Genomic DNA, 25,220 nt, shown 5'->3' on the forward strand with positions numbered 1-25,220 from the left:
CCTCCAACTGTATGGACCAGTTCAACATTGGTCATTTCTCAATGGAGATTAACAGTCCCAGGAACTGGTCTATATGCTTGGGAGCCTCTTACCTGGTTTGGATTATGTGGTTCTACTAATCCATCCTTCCATCCTCTTGCCCGCCCGAAACTGATACATCTGCCTCTCTCTGACTTTTTGAACCTTCTTATTATTCTCTTTTTTTTTTTTTTTTTTACCCCTCTATACTCTTTTTTTTCTTTTCTTTCTTTCTTGGATTTCCTTTCTGTAATCCTCTTCCTCTTCTTCGGCCGACTCCCTGTTGATTCTTTATCGCTCTTCTAATTAGACTTTTACTATCTTATTTCCCATACAGCTTCCTGTCTTCAAGAGATAAGTGGAGCCCTACTTTGATCACCCACTTTGGGCTCAAGTGTTCGGTTTTTGGAAGATATTTCCTCCTGTTCTGTTTCAGCTGTTGCATAGAGGTAGGTTAATTATTTGATCTGATATTGATTGCACTTTGTTCCCTCTACCTTGCCTAGACGTCTTCCTCTTCCCCAATTTACTTCCCCGTGTCTTCGTCTGCCACCACTGGCTCAATTCTTCCCGTTCTCCAAGATTGATTTTCTAACTTCCTATCTGCAAATCGCAGACTCTTCTACTCCACTTCCTTGTTTGACTTGCAACCCAACGAGCGACAGAAAATTGACACGAACAACGAGATGCATGGAACATCGACCGGCCCTCAAACGGGCATTAATACCCCACGTTCATCCCAATCACTGCGGCCTCTCATCCTGACGCATGGATCCCTGGAATTCTCCTTTCTTGTGCCCACCTCTCTTCATTTCCACGCTTCGCAATTGAAAGATACCTTCATCGCCTCGTTACCACAGCCGACAGATGAGCTCGCCCAGGATGACGAACCGTCCTCCGTCGAGGAGCTGGTGGCTCGTTACATCGGTCACGTCTCCCAGGAGGTCGAAGAGGGCGAGGATGGTGTTCATGGAACATATATGGAGGTGTTGAAGTTAGCCCTCAACGAATTCGAGCGCGCCTTCATGCGTGGGAATGATGTCCATGCCATCGCCGCCGGTCTTCCGGGGATTGTCGACAAGAAGGTGTTGGTCGTGAAAGCGTACTACGCCGGGAGAGCTGCGGCTGGGCGGCCCGTCAAGCCTTACGACTCGGCCTTGTTCCGAGCCGCGGCCGACGGAAAGGCTGGCTTGTATTCCATCTTCGGCGGCCAGGGCAACATTGAGGAATACTTCGACGAACTCAGGGAAATCCACACCACATATCCGTCCTTCGTCGATGGTCTGGTCACCTCGTCGGCCGAGTTGCTTCAGACTCTGTCGCGGGAACCAGAGGCCAGCAAACTCTACCCCAAGGGGCTCGATATCATCAAGTGGCTGCAGGACCCCGACTCCCAACCGGACACCGACTACCTCGTCTCGGCCCCAGTGAGTCTGCCGTTGATCGGCTTGGTTCAACTGGCCCATTTCGTCGTCACGTGCAGAGTCTTGGGCAAAGAGCCCGGGGAGATCCTGGAGAGATTCAGTGGAACGACGGGTCACTCGCAGGGGATCGTGACCGCGGCCGCCATTGCTTCCGCCACAACATGGGAAAACTTCGATAAAGTCGCCCACGATGCCTTGACAATGCTGTTCTGGATCGGTCTTCGCAGCCAACAAGCCTACCCTCGAACCTCTCTCGCCCCCTCCGTGCTGCAGGACTCCGTCGAGAACGGGGAGGGCGTCCCGTCGCCCATGTTATCCATTCGCGATCTCCCCGAAGCCGCCGTTCAGGAGCACATCGACACCACGAATCAGCACTTACCGGAGGATCGCCACATCTCGATCTCTCTGGTCAATAGCGCTCGTAACTTTGTCGTCACGGGGCCGCCAATCTCCCTCTATGGTCTCAACCTGCGTCTGCGCAAGGTGAAGGCCGCCACGGGCTTGGATCAAAACCGCGTGCCTTACACGCAGCGCAAAGTTCGCTTCGTCAACCGGTTCCTGCCCATCACCGCGCCCTTCCACAGCCAGTACTTGTACTCCGCTTACGACCGCATCCTCGAGGATTTGGAGGATCTGGAGATCCCCGGCAAGTCGCTCAACATCCCGGTATACGACACGAAAACCGGCGATGACCTCAGAAACCTTGGGACCGCCAACGTCGTGCCCGCTTTGGTTCGGATGATTACCCATGATGCCGTCAGCTGGGAGAAGGCCACCGTCTTCCCCGGTGCTACTCACATCCTTGACTTCGGCCCCGGGGGTATCTCTGGTCTCGGAGTTTTGACAAACCGCAACAAGGACGGCACCGGCGTTCGCGTGGTGCTGGCCGGAGCCATTGATGGTACCAACGGCGAAGTCGGGTACAAGCCGGAGCTGTTTGACCGTGACGAACACTCGGTCGAATATGCCATCGATTGGGTGAAAGAATATGGTCCCCGTCTGGTCAAGAACGCCGTTGGCCAAACCTTCGTCGATACCAAGATGAGCCGACTGTTAGGTATCCCTCCGGTCATGGTCGCGGGGATGACGCCGACCACGGTGCCTTGGGATTTCGTTGCGGCGACAATGAATGCGGGCTATCATGTCGAACTTGCCGGTGGTGGCTATTATAACGCCAAGACCATGACCGCTGCCATCTCCAAGATCGAGAAAGCGATCCCGCCGGGGCGTGGTATCACGGTCAACCTGATCTATGTCAACCCCCGCGCCATGGCATGGCAAATCCCCCTCATTGGTAAATTGAGGGCCGATGGGGTCCCGGTTGAAGGACTGACCATCGGCGCGGGAGTGCCGTCCATTGAAGTCGCCAACGAATACATCGAAACCCTGGGTATCAAGCATATTGCCTTCAAGCCTGGCTCTACCGATGCCATCCAGCAAGTCATTAATATCGCAAAGGCGAATCCCAAATTCCCCATCATCCTTCAGTGGACTGGTGGCCGTGGTGGCGGACATCACTCCTTTGAGGACTTCCACCAACCCATCTTGCAGATGTACAGCCGTATCAGGCGCTATGAGAACATCGTTCTTGTCGCCGGTAGTGGCTTCGGTGGCTCGGAGGACACTTACCCGTATCTTACGGGCGCTTGGTCCTCCCATTACGGATACCCGCCCATGCCTTTCGACGGCTGCTTGTTCGGAAGCCGCATGATGATTGCCAAGGAAGCGCATACGTCCAAGAACGCCAAGAAAGCGATTGCAGAGGCACCTGGTCTCAATGACCAAGACTGGGAAAAGACGTACAAGGGCGCTGCTGGTGGGGTTGTCACGGTTCTGTCGGAGATGGGGGAGCCCATCCACAAGTTAGCCACCCGAGGTGTTTTGTTCTGGCATGAGATGGATCAAAAAATCTTCAAACTCGACAAAGCCAAGCGTGTGCCTGAGCTCAAGAAGCAACGGAACTACATCATCCAGAAGCTCAACGATGATTTCCACAAAGTTTGGTTCGGCCGCAATGCTGCGGGTGAAACTGTTGATCTGGAAGACATGACATACACTGAAGTCGTTCACCGTATGGTTGAGCTCATGTATGTCACCCATGAAAGCCGGTGGATTGACGCCTCCTTGAAAAAGTTGACGGGCGATTTCATCCGTCGCGTTGAAGAGCGCTTCACCAATGAGGGCAGACCGTCGTTGCTCCAGAACTATACCGACCTCGACACCCCGTATCCCGCCGTCGATGATATCCTGGCCGCCTACCCGGAGGCTGCGACCCAGCTCATTAACGCCCAAGACGTCCAACATTTCCTTCTCCTTTGCCAACGGCGCGGCCAAAAGCCTGTCCCTTTCGTCCCCTCGCTGGACGAGAACTTCGAATATTGGTTCAAGAAGGATTCGCTATGGCAGAGCGAGGATCTGGAGGCAGTCGTGGGTCAGGACGTGGGGAGAACCTGTATCCTCCAAGGACCGATGGCTGCCAAGTTCTCGAACATCATTGACGAGCCGGTACATGACATCTTGAGCGGTGTTCACCAGGGACACATCAGTAGCTTGATCAAGGATGTTTACGGTGGCAATGAATCGCAAATCCCTGCCGTTGAATACTTTGGAGGACATCTCAGTGAGATTACCGAAGATCCGGATGTTGACGGCCTGACAATCTCCGGCGAAGCCAACAAGGTTTGCTACAGACTGTCATCCTCGCCTTCAGCGGACTTGCCCGAGCTTGAGCGCTGGTTGCGTTTACTTGCTGGCGCATCCCACTCATGGCAACATGCTATGTTCCTATCCGATATCTTTGTCCAAGGCCATCGTTTCCAGACCAACCCCATGAAGCGAATCGTTGCCCCGGCGCCGGGGATGTACGTTGAGGTCACGAACGGGCACGATCCCGCTAAAACAGTCATCATCGTCAGGGAACCATACCAGTCCGGAAAACTTGTCAAGACGGTCGAGGTGAAGATGAACGATCAGAAGCAGATCAGCCTCACCTTGTACGAGGGTAGAACTGCCGAAGGTGACGTTGTTCCCTTGTCATTCTTGTTCACCTATCACCCCGAGGCCGGCTATGCGCCCATCAGGGAAGTCATGGACGGACGGAATGATCGCATCAAAGAATTCTACTACCGCGCCTGGTTTGGTAACAAGGATGTGCCGTTTGACACCCCGATCACGGCCACCTTCAGCGGTGGTCGCGAAACCATCACCTCGCAGGCTGTTGCAGACTTTGTGCATGCTGTTGGCAACACTGGTGAAGCTTTCGTTGACCGCCCAGGCAAGGAGGTCTTTGCGCCCATGGACTTCGCCATCGTCGCGGGATGGAAGGCCATTACGAAACCGATCTTCCCTCGTACGATTGACGGTGATCTATTGAGATTGGTCCACCTCTCCAACGGGTTCAAAATGGTCCCTGGGGCTCAACCCCTCAAGGTTGGTGATGTTCTCGATACGACCGCCCAAATCAACTCGGTCATCAACCAGGATTCTGGAAAAATGGTTGAGGTTTGCGGTACCATCCAAAGAGATGGCAAGCCAATCATGCATGTCACTAGCCAGTTCCTTTATCGGGGAGCGTACCTGGACTTCGACAACACCTTCCAGCGCAAAGATGAGGTTCCAATGCAAGTGCACCTCGCTTCCAGCAGGGACGTCGCCATTCTCCGGTCGAAGGAATGGTTCCGCATGGATGACCCCAGTGCGGAGCTCTTGGGTCAAACTTTGACCTTCCGTCTTCAAAGTCTGATCAGATTCAAGAACACGTCGGTTTTCAGCCGCGTACAAACTGTCGGACAGGTTCTCCTGGAACTTCCCACCAAGGAGATCATCCAGGTTGCATCTGTGGACTATGAAGCCGGCACCTCCCATGGAAACCCTGTGATCGATTATCTGCAAAGAAACGGAACGTCGATCGAGCAACCCGTGTACTTTGAGAACCCGATTCCCCTCAGTGGAAAGACTCCCCTTGAACTGCGCGCACCTGCATCTAATGAAACCTATGCTCGTGTTTCCGGTGATTATAACCCCATTCACGTTTCCCGAGTCTTCTCCAGCTACGCCAATCTGCCGGGCACGATCACGCACGGCATGTACACAAGTGCTGCCGTCCGCAGCTACGTCGAGACTTGGGCAGCTGAGAACAACATCGGTCGTGTTCGCGGCTTCCATGTGTCTCTTGTCGGCATGGTTCTTCCTAACGACATGATCACGGTCAAGCTGCAGCATGTTGGTATGATCGCTGGTCGGAAAATCATCAAGGTTGAGGCTAGCAACAAGGAAACTGAAGACAAGGTGCTCCTGGGAGAAGCAGAGGTTGAACAGCCTGTAACTTCCTATGTCTTTACCGGACAGGGCTCGCAGGAGCAGGGGATGGGAATGGAACTCTACGGCACTAGTCCCGTTGCAAGGGAGGTTTGGGACCGCGCGGACCGCCATTTCATCGAGAACTATGGTCTTTCCATCATCGATATCGTGAAAAACAACCCGAAGGAGCTCACTGTGTATTTCGGTGGACCGCGTGGCAAAGCGATCCGTCAGAATTATATGGCGATGACTTTCGAGTCGGTCAATGCTGACGGGACTATCAAGTCCGAGAAGATCTTCAAGGGCATCGATGAGACTACTTCGTCGTACACCTATCGATCTCCGTCGGGCCTTCTTTCCGCGACTCAATTCACCCAACCGGCGTTGACCTTGATGGAGAAGGCAAGCTTTGAAGACATGCGCTCGAAGGGACTGGTCCAAAGAGACAGCAGCTTCGCCGGGCACTCGCTTGGTGAATATTCCGCCCTTGCTGCTCTTGCCGATGTCATGCCCATTGAAAGCTTGGTGTCCGTGGTGTTCTACCGCGGGTTGACCATGCAGGTCGCCGTCGATCGCGACGAGCAAGGACGCTCGAACTACTCGATGTGTGCTGTCAATCCCAGTCGCATTTCGAAAACATTCAATGAGCAGGCTCTGCAGTATGTTGTCGAGAACATCTCCGAGCAAACTAGCTGGCTATTGGAAATCGTCAACTACAATGTTGCAAACATGCAGTACGTTGCTGCTGGCGATGTAAGTTTCATCAACCCCTACCTAATCTATACGTAATCATCTAACACTCAACAGCTCCGTGCCCTTGACTGCCTGGGCAATCTCCTCAATCACCTGAAGGCCCAAAACATCGACATCCCTTCTTTGATGCAAACCATGTCTCTGGAAGATCTTAAGACTCATCTCGTGAGCATCATTCACGAGTGTGTGAAGATCACCGAAGCCAAACCGCGCCCTATCGACCTTCAGCGTGGCCAAGCTACGATCCCCCTGAAAGGAATCGACGTCCCCTTCCACAGTACCTTCCTTCGCTCGGGAGTGAAGCCCTTCCGCTCGTTCCTGCTCAAGAAGATCAACAAGACGACCATCGACCCCAGCAAATTGATCGGCAAGTACATTCCCAACGTGACGGCGCGACCCTTCGAAATCACCAAGGAATACTTCGAGGAAGTCTACAAGTTGACGAACTCTCCCCGCATCGCTCATATCCTAGCCAACTGGGAGAAGTTCGAAGAGGGAAGCGAGGGCACCACCACCGCCGCCCCCGCTTGAAACCCAGAGGAGCCGGTATGACGTTTTTGGCGAAATTGTCTTGCTTGCTGTGCCTTCAGTGCCTAGTTCGACATTCATGTCTGATACACTGCGTCCCAACAAGCATCGTCCGTTCCCCCCTGATATTGACCAGGGCCAATTTTTATTGTAATTTAGCTTAGAAATAGTTCATGCAGTTGTTTTTGTCTGCAGTTATGTCATCCAATCTACTATTAACTAGTTGGAGTATTTCCATCATCATATCTTATGTAGAAATAACTTTTTAGGCGTTGAAATCGTGCATGTGGCTGGACAGGCGTATGGCTATTTGTAATTTGTGTCTTGAGATCATCAGATTGTAAGAACTTTGCCGTTTGCAAGAAGTAAAGAAGAGAGAAGCAATAAAGAAAGCAAAAATTGTAACTGCCCGGTGTTTTTATGTAACGTGATTATGTATGGCGATTTGTTATACTAAACACAACTGAGATTTAAGGCCCACGGCCTGATCAAAGCAACTCCTAGACTGGCGACAACCCTGGCGACCTCAACCTTCCTTCAGCGACCCTGGTCGTAGGAGCCTGTCTTCTTTCCCATACACGCCAACGTCCTTGACGATCGCAATGAACCTCCGGTGGTTTTCCTTCGAGTCGCCGATGCGAGGGCGGAAGATCTTCAGCAGGTCGCTGCTCATGATACCAGACTGAGGGATTGCGGCATGGATCTCTGCGGGCGTTGGGAATGCTTGGCCTGATGGCCCTGGCGTTGAAAGACGAGCTGGGCCTTGATATGCAGTTAGAAAGGCGGACGCATTGTTAGGGATAAAAAAGTATGACACTTACCTCTATTTGACTCTGGGCTGCTGGCACGGCTGCCTGAGAAACTTCTACCGGCCAAAGGTGCAGGGCTGCCGGCTCTCGATCCTTGTGGAGTGGCATTCCGAGGTGTGGTCGATGGGGGATTGAGCTTGATCTTCTTCGTCTTTCCACTCTCACTCATTTCCCCGCCCGATCCTGCGCCAGCATCGGCTTCACTGCCTGAGCCAGCGCCACCTGTAGGTACATTCCGAACGCGTTTCTTACCAACCTGGTTAGAATCAGCAACAGATCTGGGTATAGAAACATATCCGGCTGAACCTACCGCTCCTGGCGAAGACACCGTAGGGGACATGGGGCGAGAGATTGGTTGTTGGGAAGCCGAAGGCTTGCCCTTCCCCTTCTTGCGGGATGTGTCTGTCCCACTCGCATCTGATATATTTGGAGAACCAAACCGCTTTCGAGATGCGGCAGCTGCACTTTTCTTGAAAGAGTCGGTATGTTTATGCCGGCTTGACGGTGTACTGTTGCCCTTCGAAGAAGCAGCTGGTTCCTTCTTGTTCTTTTCTTCTTCTGCTTTGCGTTCCTCTTCCTTCAACTTTTCGGTTTCACTGTCTTCGGAGCTCTAAATTTGGTTAGCGACAATACAAAATGATTTGGAAGTGAATCTGAATCTTACCTCCTCGTCGGTGTACGGATTAACATCAGAGCCACTGCTGTAATCAAAATTCTTTTCTCTTTTTTGGAGCGCTTTTCGCACCCCTTTCCCGAGAACACGGCGAGCTTCTTTCTCTTTCTTCTCCCTAACCTCCTCTTCCTCATACTCTTTCTCATCTTTGAGATCGAACACGTTGGCCTTCAGCTGATCTTGTTTGATCCGTTTTTCCGCTGCCTTGGCATCTTCATCTTCATTGAAAAGATCATCGTGCTCTTCGTCGTCGGCAAATCGATCTTCCTCGAAGTCCATTTCATCTCCCTGAAGTCCCTCGACGCCCGACGCCGCGCCCTGTTTACCTGCATATACTTTACGCTGCTTTGCAAATTGCTCCAGTTCCTTGCGCTGTGCCACCTCCTGCTGTTTTTCCATAAACCATCGCGGATCTTTCACCTTCTTGGCCATGAACTTTTCCGCTTCCTCGATGGTTAGGGCTTTGAACTGGTTCTTAGCATTGAACCTGTACCATTTTTCAACCGGTATCATCCTCATTTTGCCCGTATTTTCAAGAATGAAAACTGCATGGGTTTCGGACAAAGCAGCCTCGTAATTTCCCACCCAAACATTCTTATTATCAAAATCCTCCAAATGCCACGGAAGAGCTTCTTCGTATTTAATCCGCGTCCTAGCGATCTCCTCCGGCGTAAAATCTGTTTTGGAAACTTGCTGCGTCTTTTGTTTCGGCGCATTTGGCTTTTTAGGGGCTGACCCAGCTGAAGGAGCTATCTGTGCCAGATTGTCTGCGCGTTCCCTTTCACGGGCCGCTTTTCGAACCTCCAGGTCATCCCTTTCAGCTTCATCCACTTGGTTGCTAGAATCATCAGGCGTCTTCTGGAGTCCTTGGGCTTTCTCATCATTTGTCGCCTGGAACCTCGCTCTCGGATCTCGGCGCTGTAGCCTTACAGGTCTTGTGAACTGAGACTCATCGCGAGGATCAATCGTTTTTTTAGAGGCAAACTTCGCTATGTGGTGCTTCAAGCCCTCTCGTAACGCTCGCTTCGTGGTCACTAGAGGGTAATCTACATAAGATTCCGATAACAAGGGGCCGCTAAACCCGTTCGTGTAGAGATCGCCTGACGGAGTTTGCCTTCCCTTCTCGAGTTGACTCCCCGATGAGTGGTTGATGGGAGCAGGTCGAGGAGGAAGCGATTTCATTGCCAACCCGCTCCTTGCTGACGTTGGGCCAGGCGGTTTGGTAACTCTCTTCTTCGGCCGTACCAAGGGATCAGCTGCTTTCGGGCGGCGTATCCGCATAGGCGGGGCTCCATTTGAGCCGGTTGGAGTGCGCACATTGGCATCAGGAGTAGACGTGCTCATGGTACCGCTGAGGACGCAATCAAAATCGGGAGTTCGAAATCGGGACTTGGAGACACATATCTCGCAAAGCGGTGGAGATACTGATCGAATCGAAGGCGAGAGAATTAAGGTTTAGAGCGAAATGTTGAAAGACTCCGATACTGGTCGTGATCGGTTAAAAATATGATAGGATGAAGGACGATAAATGTGAAGGAGGTGTACGCAGGTGCCCAGGTACTCATTGAGCGTCAGAGTTGATTACTTCAGCATTCTCTCACGATTCATTAGTCATACGCACTAAGGCTGGCTGTGTTTTCAGCCGCAGTTCGGGGCTTCTCCGCTGGGAAACTATGGAAGATCTCACGAAAACCAATTTGAGAATTTGTTTTTAGAGATAATTAGCATGTTAGTATATGAAGGATATGTATTTCAGTTACTTGGTCAGTTGAAGTGAATTGTTTTCCCTCCCTCCCTTTATGAGACCCTTTCTTTACAGCACCAGCCACAAGCGGTGGCTCCCGTAACTATGCGGTCGTGACGGATGTATCCAATCCATAACAGAAGACCCACATGGCCCCGACACCCCGCCTAAGACAAGAGGGGCAAAGCTCCTGCGACTCTTATCAACGGGCTTTCTTCTCGTGCATACCTAGAGAGGGCCGTGAACTTTCTTTACATCGGATTTGGGATATAATAGTTATTTCTTGCCAAACATGCCCTCGGAATTAGAAGAGGTGAGTGATCAAGTATATTGAAGCCAATAAATTTGAGAGACTGTGTGGCTGACATGTGTTAAAAATTTTTCTTGCATCTTAGCTGGTGGAATTCCTTCATCATGGAAACACCCAAATTCGACAAATCGGTAATGCCAATCCTAGTGATCTAAACCATACGGATGCGCGCCTGTCTTGCGCGTGTCATATGTAGGATATGTCTGATAGGTTCAATTCTAGCGTGCGAGAATCTCGTCGGGTTTTCAACCGCCCAGCCAGAACTCTTCAAACGCCATCAACTTCTACCAGTGCGGGATTTGAAACTCCTTGTTCGCGACTACACTGTGAGAATCCTCAGATCACTGGGAACAGTAAATAGCAGATCTCGGCTTACTGACTTGATGCTTGATTCCGCTGCCTTGGACATAGCCTATCGCAAAAAATGCTCTTACAATATTAATTAACCTCTCTGCCGATGGGGAGGTGTTGGCTACCCTTGCAGAAGATGACGATTTTCTGGAAACACTTCTCGCTAAAGCGACGGTAAGTCTTTGGGATTGTCTTTCTGGGTTTGGGTGCTAACGCCCAGAAGAACGTGAAGGAACCCAATGTTGACGATGTCTTAATGCTGTTCGCCAATCTTGCTAAATCGGATACAATGAAGCGACTTCTCACACTCAAGCGACGGGTCCCCGAGGGTGTATCTACCTCCACCAACGCCATGGACCAATTAATGGACTGTTTCGTGAAAGGCGCCGAGGGGAGCCTAAACAAAAATGCCAACTACGACTATCTGTCGTATCTATTTGCCGACATCTCAAAATCGGAGGAAGGCCGGGCATATTTCACCACCAAACAAGACTATGATAACATAGTACCTGCCTCAAAACTTATTGTCTTCACGGAGCACAAAAGCACTATCCGGAGGAAGGGAGTCGCATCTACTCTGAAGAATGTTGCTTTTGACGTCTCTTTCCACAGTACGCTTCTCTCCGAGGACGAAACTAACCTTCTTCCGTACATATTGCTCCCTATCACGGGGCCAGAGGAATTTGCGGAAGAGGAAGCCTTGGAAATGTTGCCGGACCTCCAACTTTTGCCCCCGACAAGCAGAGAGACAGCGACACCAAAATCATTGCCACGCATCTCGATACGTTGCTGCTGTTAACAACAACCCGTGAAGGACGGGAAAAAATGAGAGCCGTCCAGGTTTACCCTATCGTTCGTGAATGCCACCTCCACGTCGATGACGACGAAGTTCGTGAGGCATGTGACAGGCTGGTCCAGGTCCTCAAGCGCGATGAAGATGACCAGGAAAATGGTGCTCAAGCGATCGAAGGTGCGGATACGGTCCCACATCCAGAGGTGAATGAAGATGAGAAGGTCGTGGAGCTGTTTTGAGCTCTCTATCCCTCTTAGGCGCGGCTGCGCATTCAACGGGAACAAATCTCTGGTTGTTTGAAGAACCCATCTGGACCTTATCTTTTCGGGAATGCGCCACCATAGAATCTCATTCTTGGCAATACCCAAAATTAAAGGCACAACAGAACCATGCGTGGCAGGATAAACAATCGAGGGGTCAATAGACAGTCCATTTCAGAACACGAAACGGGGGAAAGGGTATGATTTCATGAATTATGTGGGCTGAGGGACAATATTCCTGCATTCCCAGGCTCGGATAGATTTGGTTGGAATATATGGTTGTACATGCACATAAACATGCAAATAGACATTCCTTAAGTAAATATATCTCCCTCTTGTCTCAAAGGGAACGCAGATATGGACAACCAAGTGCGGTATCAGTCCATTAAATTGGGAGGGAGTGAGGGAGTAGACTTTGGTTTCTATGCAGGAAGTGGTCATACCGCAGAGCAATTGTTTCCACAGCTCCCACGGCCCTGGAAGAATGAGATAAAATTTACATACCATCATCTCATAACAGAACCTGTAGTTCAGTTTTTCTGCCATTGATCTATATAGCTGATTACAAGTGCTCTGTGTTAATGTCCAAAAAAGTGACGCCCAGAATACCTATCCTGCAGTTCAGCGCCAACTATTCAATGACTCTACCTCATCCCTTTACCGATGATGCATATGATCAACGACACCGTTGTACATGGTCACTAGGTAGTCTCTGGTAATACAAATGATATTAATGGTTCTATATACACAATATCGGCCTCGGGCTCATCTGCAAGAAGATCCTCCTACCCACTCGGAACTTCGAAGCCCGGATCAGCTGCTCCTGTCATGCCTGAATTGGCCTGATCTAAATGAACGGTAAGGCTTTCATTCGACTGGGTTGGAGAGGCCAGCCTAAAGTGGTTGTCAACAAGATGTTTAACCACCGGCCAACCATAGGCATTTGTGAACATTCGCCGAACAATGATATTATTATGTGCATCTGGTTCGAGTCGGACAAGGACCTTGCGCCACGACAGATCACGATGATAAGCCCTCGCGATTCTTTCCTCGACCTTGAGCCCATGCTCGGATGATCCTTTCCCATTTTGGGCCTGGTGGGAGGCCTCGGGGTGATCAGGCTGTGGCTTCGGTGCTTTTCTGGCAGTAGAACCAAGTGTCATAACCCGTCGATCTGTGATCGGAGGGGGTGGGATGTCATCAGGGTGATAGACACGATCATGGAAAATAGTCTGAGGCCTCGAAGCAGGATCGGCTATGAATTCAGCGGACGGTAGGGGTGGCATGAGGAGATCGCCGGCGGACTCAAGGAATGTAGTTCGCGGGGGTGTATATTCATCGCTAGGCCGTGTACGAGTAACTGACTCATGGCTATAGAATGTCGAGGATGCCCGAATTTCTATGTCGTCGTCAGGTTTGAGAGTCTGGCTCCGTTTGTGAAGTTTGTTTTGCTTATGTCCCGAGGGAAACTCCGTGGCCTCCTTTGGTCGGAATATGGAGAACAGGCCACTCAATGGACTTTCAGACGCAGATGTAGGTTTGATCCTGTTTTCCTTCGCTTTTGTATCCGCAGACATGCTGGATATTGCCAGTTTCTGCAATTGATTTTCCGACGATTGGTTACCATCCGTAAAGAGAGCAGTGTCTTCCTGTCGAGGTAAGTCCGCTCTCAAAACGTCTTCTTGAATCCCGTCACTGTCGACCTCTGTGTGTTTCAGTTCTATGCGATTAGCTGGGGAATTGGTTCGCGGAGACTGCGAGTTTGCGCCCGTCAATTCTGCCCAACCCCATTCGGCCATGGTACCAACAATTCCATTCCCTCTTCTAGCTTTTTCAACGCGGTCTAGTCCTTTCCAGTCAAGGAAATATAAACTGGATGTGCGCAGGGGCACGATCCCATCATTGACCACATTGGAATAGACAGTTCGTCGCTGAAATTTTTTCAGGGCCTCATGAGCTGGTCCGCATGGCAAAATTCTCAATAATGGCTTTGACCCTGCGTCTGAGCGGCCCTCTGCTTTCCCAGAATCGCCTCTGCCGCCAATGATGGATTCCCAGCCACTTCGCATTTTGGGAGCTGTCCAACTCAGGCCGAGATCTTGGCCCGTGCGACCAACAAGACCTAAGTCCAAGGCGAAACGGACATATAAAGGGTTCTCGTTGCTGAGTCCAAGGAATGGGGTTGCCAAAGCAATAAAGTTGATAGGCTTGATTTTTTCAAAAAATTCGGGGGAATGTTTCTTGATATATGCAATCGCGTAGGTTTGTATGAGACCCCCAAGGGAGTGTCCAACAAAGCTGATGCTTGTAATTTGATAAGTATGATCCTCCAGGGCTATATGTTCCGAGGAATGATCAGCGTTCATATGGGCAAGAGATGGCCCTTCAACCCCAATTTTCGATGAACCAAATGCACCGGCAAGGGGGTTTGTCTTGGTGTTTTTGCGAGGGATATGAGGTTGATCTGGATATGTCATGAACAAAATATATTTTGCGAGACGTTTCCCAAGATATTGGATTCCACGTTCAGTACGAACAGCGTTTCCAGGAAACCCTCGTACTATGGTCTCTTCGTCGTCGCATCCTCCGCAAAAGCTGCATCCATGGCTAAAGCAATTTCATAGTGGTCAGCTATCATAGATCAAATCAGAGAGATGTATAAATAGACAGCCTGCCTATTCCTGAGCGGACACTCACCTATCTGAAGATCCATCTGGTGCCGTCCTATTTTTGTTTCTTAATTCTTCTGCCTTCTCTTTGGTCTCCCTTGCGGCAGCGTCGATGCTTTCTTTCAAGTAGAGCATATCCGCCCCAAGGTTGCTATGTAACCCATGTGTCAACACAACAAGGTGGACTTTCTTCTTACACCTAGTTGTTTGTAGGTCTTTTGCGCAGGCAGAGGGATCTTGTTTTGTATCAGCCGTGGGTTGGAGAAAACTAGTGACGCCTGTTTCATCGGCTTCTTGATTAACACTGCATGCTGGGAATGACGGCGTGTTCCACAGGCTGACGGTGTCATCTACTTGTAATGTAAGAGAGTCAGAGAACACCCCATTTGTTGCAAATGTTTGTCTCCCTCTTGTCTCAGAAGACCAGTGATCGTCTAGCTGAGCTGGTCTAGTGCCTCCAACTTTTGGCGCTCCTTTTGCAGCAAATGACTCCACCGAAGTTTGGTCACGACCGACAAGTAGCTCAAAATTGACAGAAGCTGAATTTGAAAACAATACCTGCGATATGATCTCGATGACCCAGGTCACCTTACTGCTGTTTGGGGGTGCAGTAGTGACGGGGTCTTCTGGGTCTCGCCGCGCGACTTGAGGGATGGCAATAGTCGCACCCCAACTTCCACCGGCCTTCAGGTAAGGCTCAAACTGGGGGGCATTCTGGGTGTCTTGCCGTCCTAGTTTCACGTTCGGATCAAACGTAGACGGGTAACATGACACATAAAGTGTGTAAGGGCCATGGAGGTATGCTGCTCGCAATGGAATTGCGGAAGTATTCTTGACTTTGACGTATAACTCGGAAGGGGGTGGGCGGAAGTTGTCGGTTGCCGGATCATAAGTCAACGTATATCTGTCGAGAAAACCAGAGTCAGTATCATCAACAAGTTGTTCTAAATGTAGACCAAGAGTAATGATGGCATGATAAAAGGGGAGGTTGATATCGACTCGACGAACCTGACTACCTCTCCTACACGAACGCTACCAGCTTGATGTAGCAATAGCATTGTCTCCGTAGTGGCCTTCTTAGTACCGGTAGAGACGAGGGTCCACCCCGTAAGGGAGTGGATTGCTGAGATGTTTTCACGGCTGGGTAGAAATGTTCCCCGATCTGGTATCTGCGACGCGGAATAGATTCGGGGTGTGATGAGCATTGGTGACTGATGTTGCTGCTTTCATCTTCCGTGGTTCCGCTAGCGAGTTCGCTGGTGCATTTCCGGGGGCTTGTAGTAGATACACCTTTGCTAAGATAGGGTGGTTTGTAGTTACTTGGTTGACTAGAGAGCTCGCTAGTCGCTGCAAGTGAGCTAGTAATGTGCATGGACAAATTTGTACCCTCTGAGTGTTGATACTAGATAGTATATAATCATGTGTCTCCGACTTCCTCCTCCCAGGCTACTTGCCACTTGGCGAGGTCCATACCAACCACATGCTTGAAACCTTCCAAAACAATACCCGCCCAAATTCAGAGACAGAGACTACCAGAGAACTACGGAGAAAAGTGACAGATACAACACATCTTTTTGATTATCAAATTTGATTCCTGCATTTACACCGTTCAAGCTCTTTCAACATGGACTTATGCTATCAGGCCTGAGAGCCTCGTGTTACACAATGCGGGTGCTTAGTCAACCACCGACACCCCCTTAGTTAACTTTAACTAGTTTTGTTATATGATGTCAGGGTCTTAGTTGAGTGAGGGTAAGATTTAGTTCAGTGGTGTTGTAAATGCCATATAGAAGTACGGAGTACGAAGAATAGGGGGTATGTACGGAGTACCCGAAGGACTAATCGCTGATCTACAGACTTTGTACTCCGTGCGTCGCGGTGGCTATGTACAAAGGGGGTAGGGTGGTTGACTAAGGCATTCACATGGCGGCCTGACGCTGACACGTCTAACATCTTAACATGAGCATAGTTACTAACTACGGAGTACGGATACTCTGTATCTATCCCAGGGATGTCTGGGAGTCAATTGCCGGGCAAGGATACTGATTTCAACGTAGTTTGGTCTTTTCAAATTAGCAGCACGCTTCCTACAGTCCAAAATGGCACTTGGGTTTTTTTCTCTCTTTCAACCAGAAGAGCCATTATAAGTAAATAAACTCGGATAACTGACCTGTAACAAAACTTGTACTCTATCGACTTCTATCTCTCTGACAGCGCACTCTATATGTGGCCAGCTACCTGGCGTAATTGTCACTTTTTAGTCAGTGACGGATGAGAAAACATTCAATAAACACTTAGGCTCTTTGTGCATCTCCATCCAACCCCCGCATTCGATAACAAACACCTTCCCATCAATACACACCCGTCGCCATCTCTCGTCAGCTTCTTGAAAGTCAATTGTTACCCCCTCAATATCCGAGTAGAAGACTTCACTTTCGCGAATGTGGCCACCTCCTTGGTACGCTAAGGCCATCAAATCCATGGCGCGTTCAGGGGACACTGGGCCAAAATGAATCATCCTCAAGCTACCACCTAGGGGGATTGATGACGGCGATATCGTGAACTCTTTCTCAAGCCTAGGTACCAAGGTCACCAACACATACATGTGTTCGTGCTGCCTCATTATCTCCACGCCTTCCTGTCCCTGGCTGTCTATTTTCCTCGTGGTAATCGTCCCCCTGTATATGTGGGACTCAGAGCCATCTGAAGGATATAGGAGCTCTTTCGCAGCAATCTTGAACCGATCACTCCCGTAGGCACGGTATTCTGCGGTGTCGCTATCAGCAACCAGGGAAGCATGTAAACCCCAACTTGCAACAACAGCTCCGTAGGCCCTTGGATATTTGTCTTCTGTTGGGTCTCTATTTAACGAATTGCTGATGCGGTCCTCCCCAGAAACACGATGTGTCCCTGGCGAGAATTTGGCAGAGAATACAGGTATACCTGTTGGCTTTCCTCGCAGTAATGTCACCAAGCTGGTTGTAGACTTTGAGAGCAATTCCAAGGAATTTGCCATAGCATTCCCTGTGCCTGCCGGGATCAAGGCAATATCAGGAGATACTAGCACATTCTCTGTAGACTGATGAAACGAGTCGACGATGTCAGTGAGGCCCCCATCACCCGAAAGAAGTATAATTGTTTGGGCGACTCCTGCCTTGGCGCAAGGAATGAATTTTGACAAGCACAGTTCAGTGATGGTTTGCGCCGAGCTTGTTTCATGGGTCTCGTAGTGAGATAGGCCGATCTCCGCCAAGAGTGGTCTTAGGACACTGTTGAAAAAATCCAGAGCCGTACAAGTTCCAGAGAGAGTAGAGATAACAATATCAAGATTGCGATTATTGTCCAAGGAATTAAGATGATGAGGGGTCTTTGCCAGCAAATATTGTGACAGTAATTCCTGTGGTGGGGAAAGTAGTAGAATGGTCTGGAGCGATGTTTTGTGGACCAGCCCAGCACTCTCATCTTCGTGGTTCTTCTGAACGTATAGCAGAGTATAGCCCTCCTTGGCATGGTCATCCTTTGGTGGTAAGATACACACTATATCGTCAAGAGCGACAGTCGACTCGACTTGCCCCCGAAGTTTATAGCATTCGAGGAGGTTATCTGAGAGCCTGCAAGCACTCGGTGCTTTACTTGCAAGCGCATCTTCGGAACAGTGCGTCATTGCTATGATATTGCTTGTTCCAGAGGATGTATAATCACGATGTGGAGTTGTGTTGATATCTCCCAGATTAGATAAATGACTCAGTTCTTGGAGATCGTCAGATGAAGTACACTGCGGAATGGGAAAGAATCAGAATAGTTGGGGCGAGGCGCTCGATACTAAGGTATGGAGTAGTCCCAAGACTACTGCTTACTATGGATACACCTATCTCCCTGCTTAAGAAGCACACAGCCCGGCTGGGCCTACTACAGGTACCACCTATATGGATGGATGATTACTGCACCTTGCGAGCGATAAGTGGACCCTGGGTGGTGCTGCTATTGGCCCCAGCCTTACTATCACTTCGGAAAACTTCCCCCTGCTCCTGCTATCGGTAATGGTGCTTATAGACGGTACAATGGTGCCAGTCATGTGACTCATATGCCCAAGACGTACCTAAGCATTGTGCATGACAGAATCAATCACCTAAGTGACCTATATTGTGTAGTTGTGTATTCCATATCTGTCTTACCAGCCATACAAGGTCAGCCACACTTCGCAAGGAAGCCAAGCTACAAATGACTAGAAAGACTGTTCATGACCTAAACAGACCTCAGATAGCCGACAGAAAATGGGCGATAAATTCAATATAGTATTTCTGTTTATACTGGCAGTGGGCTCGTTGATTTCAAAGGTTGACTGATATAAAATTCGGGGTTAAATAATTTGCTTGATTCTCATGCCATGTGGTTTCCTACCGAAAAGGGATGACAAAAAGATCTTAATTTTTCAATACAATCCAAGTATTACAGGCCATCACAGAAACTTTCTATGTACAAATCACCCTAGCATGTCGAATTGATTTTCCACGCTCCGTGTGTAGCATGTACTGTGACCACATAGTGCATCTAATAAATGGTAATAAACAGTTTTACAAGTTAATTATAGCCTACAAGTTTTAAATCTACGTAGTGTAGGGTGACATATCGAGCAGGTATTGCCTCCAAAGAACAGTCACGTGGTCGGAAGTATTGTATTGAGCGCTCAACTCTCCCATCATGGTATCCCGAGAAGAAGATTTAATAGTCATACAGCATTCAACATAATAAGCGCAAAGATGGGTATTCCGCGGTTAACTCGCGTTATAAGCCCATTCTCCGAGCCGATCCTACTCGATGGCAGAAATATCACGCCACAAGGGGAATTACGATGTATCCAATCTGTCGTCATTGATGGCCCTAGTATGGTTTATCATGTTTTTTCACGATTATTAGCCTGGATGGACCCGAGCGTCCAGTCTCAGGATGCTCAGCCCACTTGTGATGAGGTGAGCCTGGGGGTTTTGATATATCTCCTGCACCTAAGCATTGTTGGGGTGAAAGTGTACATATGTGATAGCAGTATAATCTCTACGCCGCTAATTATACATAGGGAACAAATTTGTTTTGATGGAGCCTTACCCGCCTCAAAGCGAGAGACACGTGCGCTTCGGCTTGAGCACTCTAGAAAGAGACTTGAAACTTTCCAATCTAAATTCAAAACCTGGGCTCCATCATCGAGGAGAGCTCATGGACGCCGTATTGTCGATTTTGCAAACGTGCTACGAAGCCGAACTGTAACTGCGAGGTACAATGACTTTCCACACAATCCTTTCATTGTTCCAGCAGTTTTTGAAGACCTCAAGTCTCGCTGGGATCGGGCCAGGATTTCAGAAGTGGTTGATGGCATTTTCCAAAAGCCGCTGGCCCTTGATTGCGCAGATTTCCCTTGGGCAGACCGAACAGTAATGGTCCCAGGGGAAGCTGACAGCCAATGTGTTTACATGGCGAATAACACGGGCTCGTCCATATTGACGAATGACTCTGATCTAATCCTATATGATCTCCACTCAGCTGGATCCGTGGTGTTTCTGGACTCTATTAATTTATCTGACTGCAATACAGGTACATATCCGGATATGCAAATCAAAGCTATGGGAATATGTCCAGCCGCTGTTTCCAGCCGCCTTGGTGTCAGCGATCTTTTGTTTCTAGCTTACAATTTGAGAGACAATCCAAATATGGGGTTGACTGGGCTCATTCAATTATCCAAAACCACGTATGAGACTCAGTCAAACGACCCACGGTACCTCCTTTTCGCTGGTGAGTACATTGGCACGAACTTGGTGTACTTTCCTGGAGATTTAATGCACGCTCTACCCCAAAATCTCGACGCAAGGGTTTCAGAGCTATTTTGCCAGTGCAAAATACAACATGCCGGCATCTCAGATGAAATACCACACATGTACTTGCCGATCTTGTTCGAAGACCATATGAGAAGGTGCGGTTGGTGGGATAGCCGTCTTTATAGGCGCCTTGGATACTCTATCTTGAATGCTACTCTCTCTCCATCGGATAAACATGCTTACATCTACGAGTATGTGCGCCGGGGAGGAAGAATAATCCGGGACAGGATATCACTCGAGGACGAAGATTGGATTGCCGAAGAGACACAGGCTTTTTTGAGCCGATATCGATCGGTACAGAGCACAGTTGGAGGAGACACGAGCTCCCCATTCTTTTGGAGAGTATTGGCGCTGTATGAGTTATATGGCCCGGGAAGAGCATCCGCCTTTCTTAGTGCTGAACAGTTGAGCCAGTTTCTGAGGTTCGGCCGCATGGGTGTAGCAGTAGGGTGGGTTGATGTCCATCTCTCTGCACAGATCCAGTCAGTTCTTTACTCCCTCAGAATTCTCCAGCAATTGAATGGAATTTTTGTGGCCTCATCTGGTCATTTGGACTGTTTGAAATCCGTGCTTGGCGGTCTTCCACCCCTCCATGTTATCACGAGATCTTTGCAGGAGATAACAAAGGAATGCCTGTCTGGATTTGCCGTTGAACAGCTACTCGGTCAACTTTTTCCATCCTCAGAAGACAATGGTGTTACTGCAATCCCACTGCCCCAGGAAGCAACGCACTGCCTTGGTGAGAATGACACCTCGGCTGTGGCAGTGAACAGGCGGGCTGGGTCTAGTTTAAATCGGAAAGTACCTGAGAAGAGACACCGCAACATGTTTGAGCTTCTTTCGCAAGATTAAAATAACACCTCAATTCTATTTACTCTTTCAAAATTTGGGAGGCTATAGTCATGCTGCATTTATGTATGCCAAGACGTTAACACATATTACACTTAGAATATGCACACGAGCTAATTCTCATATCGTAGGCAAATTGCTTTGAGTGTATTGATTAATCAAGAACCAATCTACCGTGACGATCTGAGAAATCCCACCACACCTCGACAATACCCCACCAGTTCGGTCAATCGTCGCGCTTCAATCCGTTGCACACGGGTCCAGGTGTCGAGAGCATCTTTCAACACACTGTATTCGTCGGTACTTGATTCCGAGCATCTTTCAATGACGTCAGAGTGCGCCTTTAGGAACACTGCCATCCAAGCATTGACCAGCTCAAAATCCATCTTTGACCGTAGCCGACTCGACAATGCGCATACAAAGGCCGAGAGTTCGGATTGCCCTTCCCGAACCTGTGGACTCAGAGATCTTATCTCGACATCAACTTTTGCGGGGGGTAGACTCTTCAGGTGTTCGATAAAAGACTCAAAGTCTCCAGATAAGGACGCTGATTTTAATAGTGTGACGAAAGAGGTTTCGGAAGAATACATCTTGGCAATCCTCGACCGCTCAGTCACTGTACTTTCGGTCACCCGGTCAAGATCAACGTTGGTGTCACTTTCCAAAACATCATGTGCCGCGGGAAGGAAAAAGGGAGCCTTCTGTGGAGCTTTGGGAGGTTCAACTGGCTTATTGCGTTCCTTGTATAGAGGTCAGTAAGTGAATGGAAGAAGGGAATGTTGCGCATTTACCTTGATGATGTGCAGGTTGAGTAGTGTCTGCCATTTGCTTTTCGGAACTTTACTCAGTGTGAGCATGTCCCGGTCGAGTTGCTGCGAATTTAGCAACGGGCCCTCCACTTCGCTTGCCGAAGGAGCTTCGGAGAATGCAGCCTCAATTGCTCCTCCACCATTTTCTCCAGCGGCGGTATGAAAATCGACACTTGCAATATTACTCTCATCCAGGTTTTGGCATGATATTGGCGTGAAAAGTCCTCGGTTCGACCAAAGACTGACGCCTACTCCGTCGGCGTGGGCTGTGGCAAGAAATTCACCGGTTGACGACATGGCCAAAGCAGTGCACGTACTGGTAAGACGAAAGAGGTCGATGAGATGTCCTGTGGGCACATCCCACACTCGAACGACGGAGTCCATCGAGGTTGCAATTACCCACCTCCCATCGTAAGAGAATGTCAAGTCATTCACCTGGCCTACACACCCCCAAAACTCACGCACTACCTTTCTTGTTTCAAGGTCCACAACCCGAATTGAAAGATCATCACAGCTGACTGCGATGAGTTCGCTTGTAGTGCTGTACCGAAGGCCGGTGATTGATGTCATTGGATACCAGTTGAGTTCATCAATGAGGATTCCAGTAACAAAGTCCCAAAACTATGTTTTTCCAATTTCCAGGTCAGCACTGCTACCAAAATGCAGGTTCTCTTTTTCCTTACCTTGATCCTCCCATCGAGGCCACAACTGACAACAACTTGATTTAACCCATCGATTGCCAAACCAGTAACGGCTTTCGTGTGTTTTGTGTTGCTACTTTGTGAGCTGGGGTGCAATTTAGTCCCAGACTTAATATTTGCCCGTTGGTCGCGGGCGGGAAAGCTCTGCCGGTATGAGCCTGACTGCAAGTTGAACATATCAATCGAACCCGCAGCTGATCCGACTAAAGCAAAAGTGCCACAGTTTGATACGGCGACGCTCTATAGGCACCACCAGGCCCGGTCAGCTATGCTTTAGTAGACCGATATCAAAGGATAATAGCATACCTTGACTTCACTTCCATCGCTGGTTTCAAAGGCCCAACGTCCAGCTTTTTTCTTGCCCCAAAACCATGTCCGTGCATATTTATCGCCTCTGTGCCCAGTCACTATACTTTCCCAGCCTGTTTTGTTCGAGGCATCTGTATTGGTGACTCTTGGATTTGTCCAAACTGGACCTGATGTTGTAAGACCCATTCCGCCGTCACGATTGAGGGAGCAGGCAATGCAGGTTATCTCTGGAGTCCTCAGCGGCACATTTTGCACCGAGCCACCCACACCTTCCAACCCGATGACTTTTTTCGATCTCTGTTTCCCAGCACCTTGAGATATTTCGGTGTTCTGGCTGTCTTTTCGAACACTGAAGCCCCAGAGACCACCATCCTTGCTTGCACTTAGTAGCCATTTACCGCCGAATTCAGACCCGTCAGATGATGAGGGGAGGAACCCGAGAGAAGTGATTGCGGATGCATGGCCGCCTCTGGAATGAAGAGGTCTCGGAATAGGTGAAAATGGCACTTCATCAAAAATCCAGGTTTTTAGTGAATTATCCTTTCCAGATGAGACCAACAGAGGCTGCCCATCTAGAAACTGGATGTGGGTAACGCCAGACCCTGGTTCGTTTTCAGAAAGCAGATGAGCACTTCGAAGAACACCCATCACTCTGCCGCCGTTGTTCAGATCCCAAAGTTTGATATCCCCACTTTCTGAACTCGCAGTTGCCATGACACCCGCTTTTCGGCCATCGTCTCCAGAACCTAAACCATCGCTCCGGAATGCGAATGATGTGACCTTTTCCATCCGCGAGGAAGCTGGCTCCAGATGAAGAATGAAGCGGCCGGTTTCGATATTCCGAATGTCAATTGTACCGCTATCGTACGCAATAGCAAGAAGAGACAACACCGGAGTGGGCTGCAGTGCCGTGACAGCTCCACAATTAGAAGAAGGCGGAAGTATTGAGTAGATCAACTTCCCCGTTTTGACGTTCCAGATGTCGACTCCCCCATCATAGCGTCCGACGAAAACCTTGTTAATATATGTGGGCATAGTACAGATTTCGTTTGTGTATAGACCCCTCTCGGACGATTCTCGAGACGGTGGAGGCCTGAGAGTGGTGTAGTGATCGTGGGATATATTCTTCCATATTTGTATGCAGTTTTCACTGCAACCTACAACCCACGACCCGAAAACAAGTAATCGATTGACTGGCCCAGTACATTCAGCGGGTATATCCAAGGATGCGATTTTTTTTCCACGTTTGAAGACCCAGATGCCTCCGGGAGAATTAGGCCGGAGATTTCCCCATGCCGCAAAAATCTTATCTTGCCATGCACATGTGGCAGTAATTGTATCTGGGGTCAGAGGTCTCGTTATGAAGACCAGATTTAGTCCACGCCGTAAATCATAGGTTTGCAATGAGCGTCCTATGGAAGTTGTGATTTGGAACGTAGATTTGCCTAAGCGAACGGAGGTGAAGGGCACGGTTGTTGGAGACACCAGACCTAATGTCTGTATCGTATGAATTAGCTCTGATAACCAAGCGCGCCAATTGAACTTGGTATGCTTTGTTTGGAACTCATATGTATGAATAGAAAGAATATGGCCAGTCGTTATCTCAACTTACTCGAAATGGGGAAAAGATCTTAGACCCTGACTTTGGCGCACTGTGAATTTCATTGTCGATTGCTCTTTTCTGCCGCTTCAGTAGAGGCAGATGATATCCTTCCTGGTCAACAGATGGCATTTTTGTCGACTCAAGAGGTTTAAGGTCGATCATGTAGAGCCCTTTAAACTTGAACAAGATGATAGGGTTTTCTATCTCTTTCCCTTCGTTCTTTTTTTTTTTTTTTTTTTAGTTGTTCCGCTGTATCTTACCGGTATGCAAATACGAGTAAGTAACATACCCACTAAACTACTCTTGGACGGCCGTCGGTGGCTCACCCGGTTAAGTCTTCAGTCATGCCAAGAGCTTATCGCTCCAAGGCCAGGCTGGGTTGAGCCTTCCCTTCGGTGTTGCTTCCGTCGGGCGCGGTAAAATCCTCCCGAGTCGCCATCGTCATATCCGA

At 49.3% G+C, this 25,220-nt stretch overlaps 7 protein-coding genes across 7 annotated transcripts; 3 read left to right on the forward strand and 4 right to left on the reverse strand.

The window, feature by feature from the left end:
• The first annotated feature begins 219 nt into the window (after positions 1-219).
• On the forward strand, positions 220-7,224 carry P168DRAFT_330588 (tetrafunctional fatty acid synthase subunit FAS1). The gene is made up of 3 exons (XM_024841599.1): positions 220-467; positions 635-6,494; positions 6,549-7,224. The coding sequence occupies exons 2-3, from the start codon at positions 705-707 to the stop codon at positions 7,023-7,025; spliced, it is 6,267 nt and encodes a 2,088-aa protein (XP_024688996.1). The 5' UTR covers positions 220-467; positions 635-704; the 3' UTR covers positions 7,026-7,224.
• An 88-nt stretch (positions 7,225-7,312) lies between these two features.
• P168DRAFT_276413 (transcription factor IIF subunit TFG1) lies at positions 7,313-10,032 on the reverse strand. The gene is made up of 4 exons (XM_024835558.1): positions 8,496-10,032; positions 8,142-8,441; positions 7,844-8,087; positions 7,313-7,784 (listed from the first exon to the last, which is right to left on the reverse strand). The coding sequence occupies exons 1-4, from the start codon at positions 9,846-9,848 to the stop codon at positions 7,549-7,551; spliced, it is 2,133 nt and encodes a 710-aa protein (XP_024688997.1). The 5' UTR covers positions 9,849-10,032; the 3' UTR covers positions 7,313-7,548.
• A 418-nt stretch (positions 10,033-10,450) lies between these two features.
• On the forward strand, positions 10,451-12,212 carry P168DRAFT_293655 (protein HGH1). The gene is made up of 6 exons (XM_024837853.1): positions 10,451-10,561; positions 10,644-10,689; positions 10,781-10,884; positions 10,970-11,083; positions 11,133-11,617; positions 11,656-12,212. The coding sequence occupies exons 1-6, from the start codon at positions 10,541-10,543 to the stop codon at positions 11,939-11,941; spliced, it is 1,056 nt and encodes a 351-aa protein (XP_024688998.1). The 5' UTR covers positions 10,451-10,540; the 3' UTR covers positions 11,942-12,212.
• Positions 12,213-12,672: 460 nt separating this feature from the next.
• Positions 12,673-16,221, reverse strand: P168DRAFT_276416 (lipase ROG1 family protein). The gene is made up of 3 exons (XM_024835559.1): positions 15,640-16,221; positions 14,660-15,535; positions 12,673-14,569 (listed from the first exon to the last, which is right to left on the reverse strand). The coding sequence occupies exons 1-3, from the start codon at positions 15,834-15,836 to the stop codon at positions 12,748-12,750; spliced, it is 2,895 nt and encodes a 964-aa protein (XP_024688999.1). The 5' UTR covers positions 15,837-16,221; the 3' UTR covers positions 12,673-12,747.
• Positions 16,222-16,796: 575 nt separating this feature from the next.
• On the reverse strand, positions 16,797-18,495 carry P168DRAFT_307693 (uncharacterized protein). The gene has a single exon (XM_024839128.1). The coding sequence runs from the start codon at positions 18,293-18,295 to the stop codon at positions 16,889-16,891; it is 1,407 nt and encodes a 468-aa protein (XP_024689000.1). The 5' UTR covers positions 18,296-18,495; the 3' UTR covers positions 16,797-16,888.
• An 896-nt stretch (positions 18,496-19,391) lies between these two features.
• P168DRAFT_307694 (uncharacterized protein) lies at positions 19,392-21,420 on the forward strand (the record flags this gene model as incomplete). The annotated part of the gene is made up of 2 exons (XM_024839129.1): positions 19,392-19,601; positions 19,746-21,420. The coding sequence occupies 2 exons, from the start codon at positions 19,392-19,394 to the stop codon at positions 21,348-21,350; spliced, it is 1,815 nt and encodes a 604-aa protein (XP_024689001.1). The 3' UTR covers positions 21,351-21,420.
• Positions 21,421-21,451: 31 nt separating this feature from the next.
• Positions 21,452-24,931, reverse strand: P168DRAFT_276424 (rRNA-processing protein UTP21; the record flags this gene model as incomplete). Its single annotated transcript, XM_024835560.1, has 5 exons — positions 21,452-22,087; positions 22,139-22,777; positions 22,840-23,097; positions 23,164-24,663; positions 24,779-24,931. The coding sequence occupies 5 exons, from the start codon at positions 24,929-24,931 to the stop codon at positions 21,518-21,520; spliced, it is 3,120 nt and encodes a 1,039-aa protein (XP_024689002.1). The 3' UTR covers positions 21,452-21,517.
• Positions 24,932-25,220: the final 289 nt, after the last annotated feature.

The sequence above is a fragment of the Aspergillus campestris genome (assembly GCF_002847485.1).
Source record: "Aspergillus campestris IBT 28561 chromosome Unknown P168scaffold_15, whole genome shotgun sequence".
Taxonomy (NCBI): Eukaryota; Fungi; Ascomycota; class Eurotiomycetes; order Eurotiales; family Aspergillaceae; genus Aspergillus; species Aspergillus campestris.

What these genes read in the sequence shown, in the direction of transcription:
- P168DRAFT_330588 (XM_024841599.1), top strand. Translation starts at nt 705, where the DNA reads ATGCATGGAACATCGACCGGCCCTCAAACGGGCATTAATACCCCACGT. An exon ending in AGTACGTTGCTGCTGGCGAT is followed by an intron (nt 6,495 to 6,548) that starts GTAAGTTTCATC and finishes AACACTCAACAG; the next exon opens with CTCCGTGCCCTTGACTGCCT.
- P168DRAFT_276413 (XM_024835558.1), bottom strand. Translation starts at nt 9,848, where the DNA reads ATGAGCACGTCTACTCCTGATGCCAATGTGCGCACTCCAACCGGCTCA. An exon ending in CGGTGTCTTCGCCAGGAGCG is followed by an intron (nt 8,088 to 8,141) that starts GTAGGTTCAGCC and finishes GATTCTAACCAG; the next exon opens with GTTGGTAAGAAACGCGTTCG. An exon ending in CAGCCCAGAGTCAAATAGAG is followed by an intron (nt 7,785 to 7,843) that starts GTAAGTGTCATA and finishes CTGCATATCAAG; the next exon opens with GCCCAGCTCGTCTTTCAACG.
- P168DRAFT_293655 (XM_024837853.1), top strand. Translation starts at nt 10,541, where the DNA reads ATGCCCTCGGAATTAGAAGAG. An exon ending in CACCCAAATTCGACAAATCG is followed by an intron (nt 10,690 to 10,780) that starts GTAATGCCAATC and finishes GTTCAATTCTAG; the next exon opens with CGTGCGAGAATCTCGTCGGG. An exon ending in CACTTCTCGCTAAAGCGACG is followed by an intron (nt 11,084 to 11,132) that starts GTAAGTCTTTGG and finishes AACGCCCAGAAG; the next exon opens with AACGTGAAGGAACCCAATGT.
- P168DRAFT_276416 (XM_024835559.1), bottom strand. Translation starts at nt 15,836, where the DNA reads ATGCTCATCACACCCCGAATCTATTCCGCGTCGCAGATACCAGATCGG. An exon ending in CGTGTAGGAGAGGTAGTCAG is followed by an intron (nt 15,536 to 15,639) that starts GTTCGTCGAGTC and finishes TTTTCTCGACAG; the next exon opens with ATATACGTTGACTTATGATC. An exon ending in CCAGATGGATCTTCAGATAG is followed by an intron (nt 14,570 to 14,659) that starts GTGAGTGTCCGC and finishes AAATTGCTTTAG; the next exon opens with CCATGGATGCAGCTTTTGCG.
- P168DRAFT_307693 (XM_024839128.1), bottom strand. Translation starts at nt 18,295, where the DNA reads ATGACGCACTGTTCCGAAGATGCGCTTGCAAGTAAAGCACCGAGTGCT.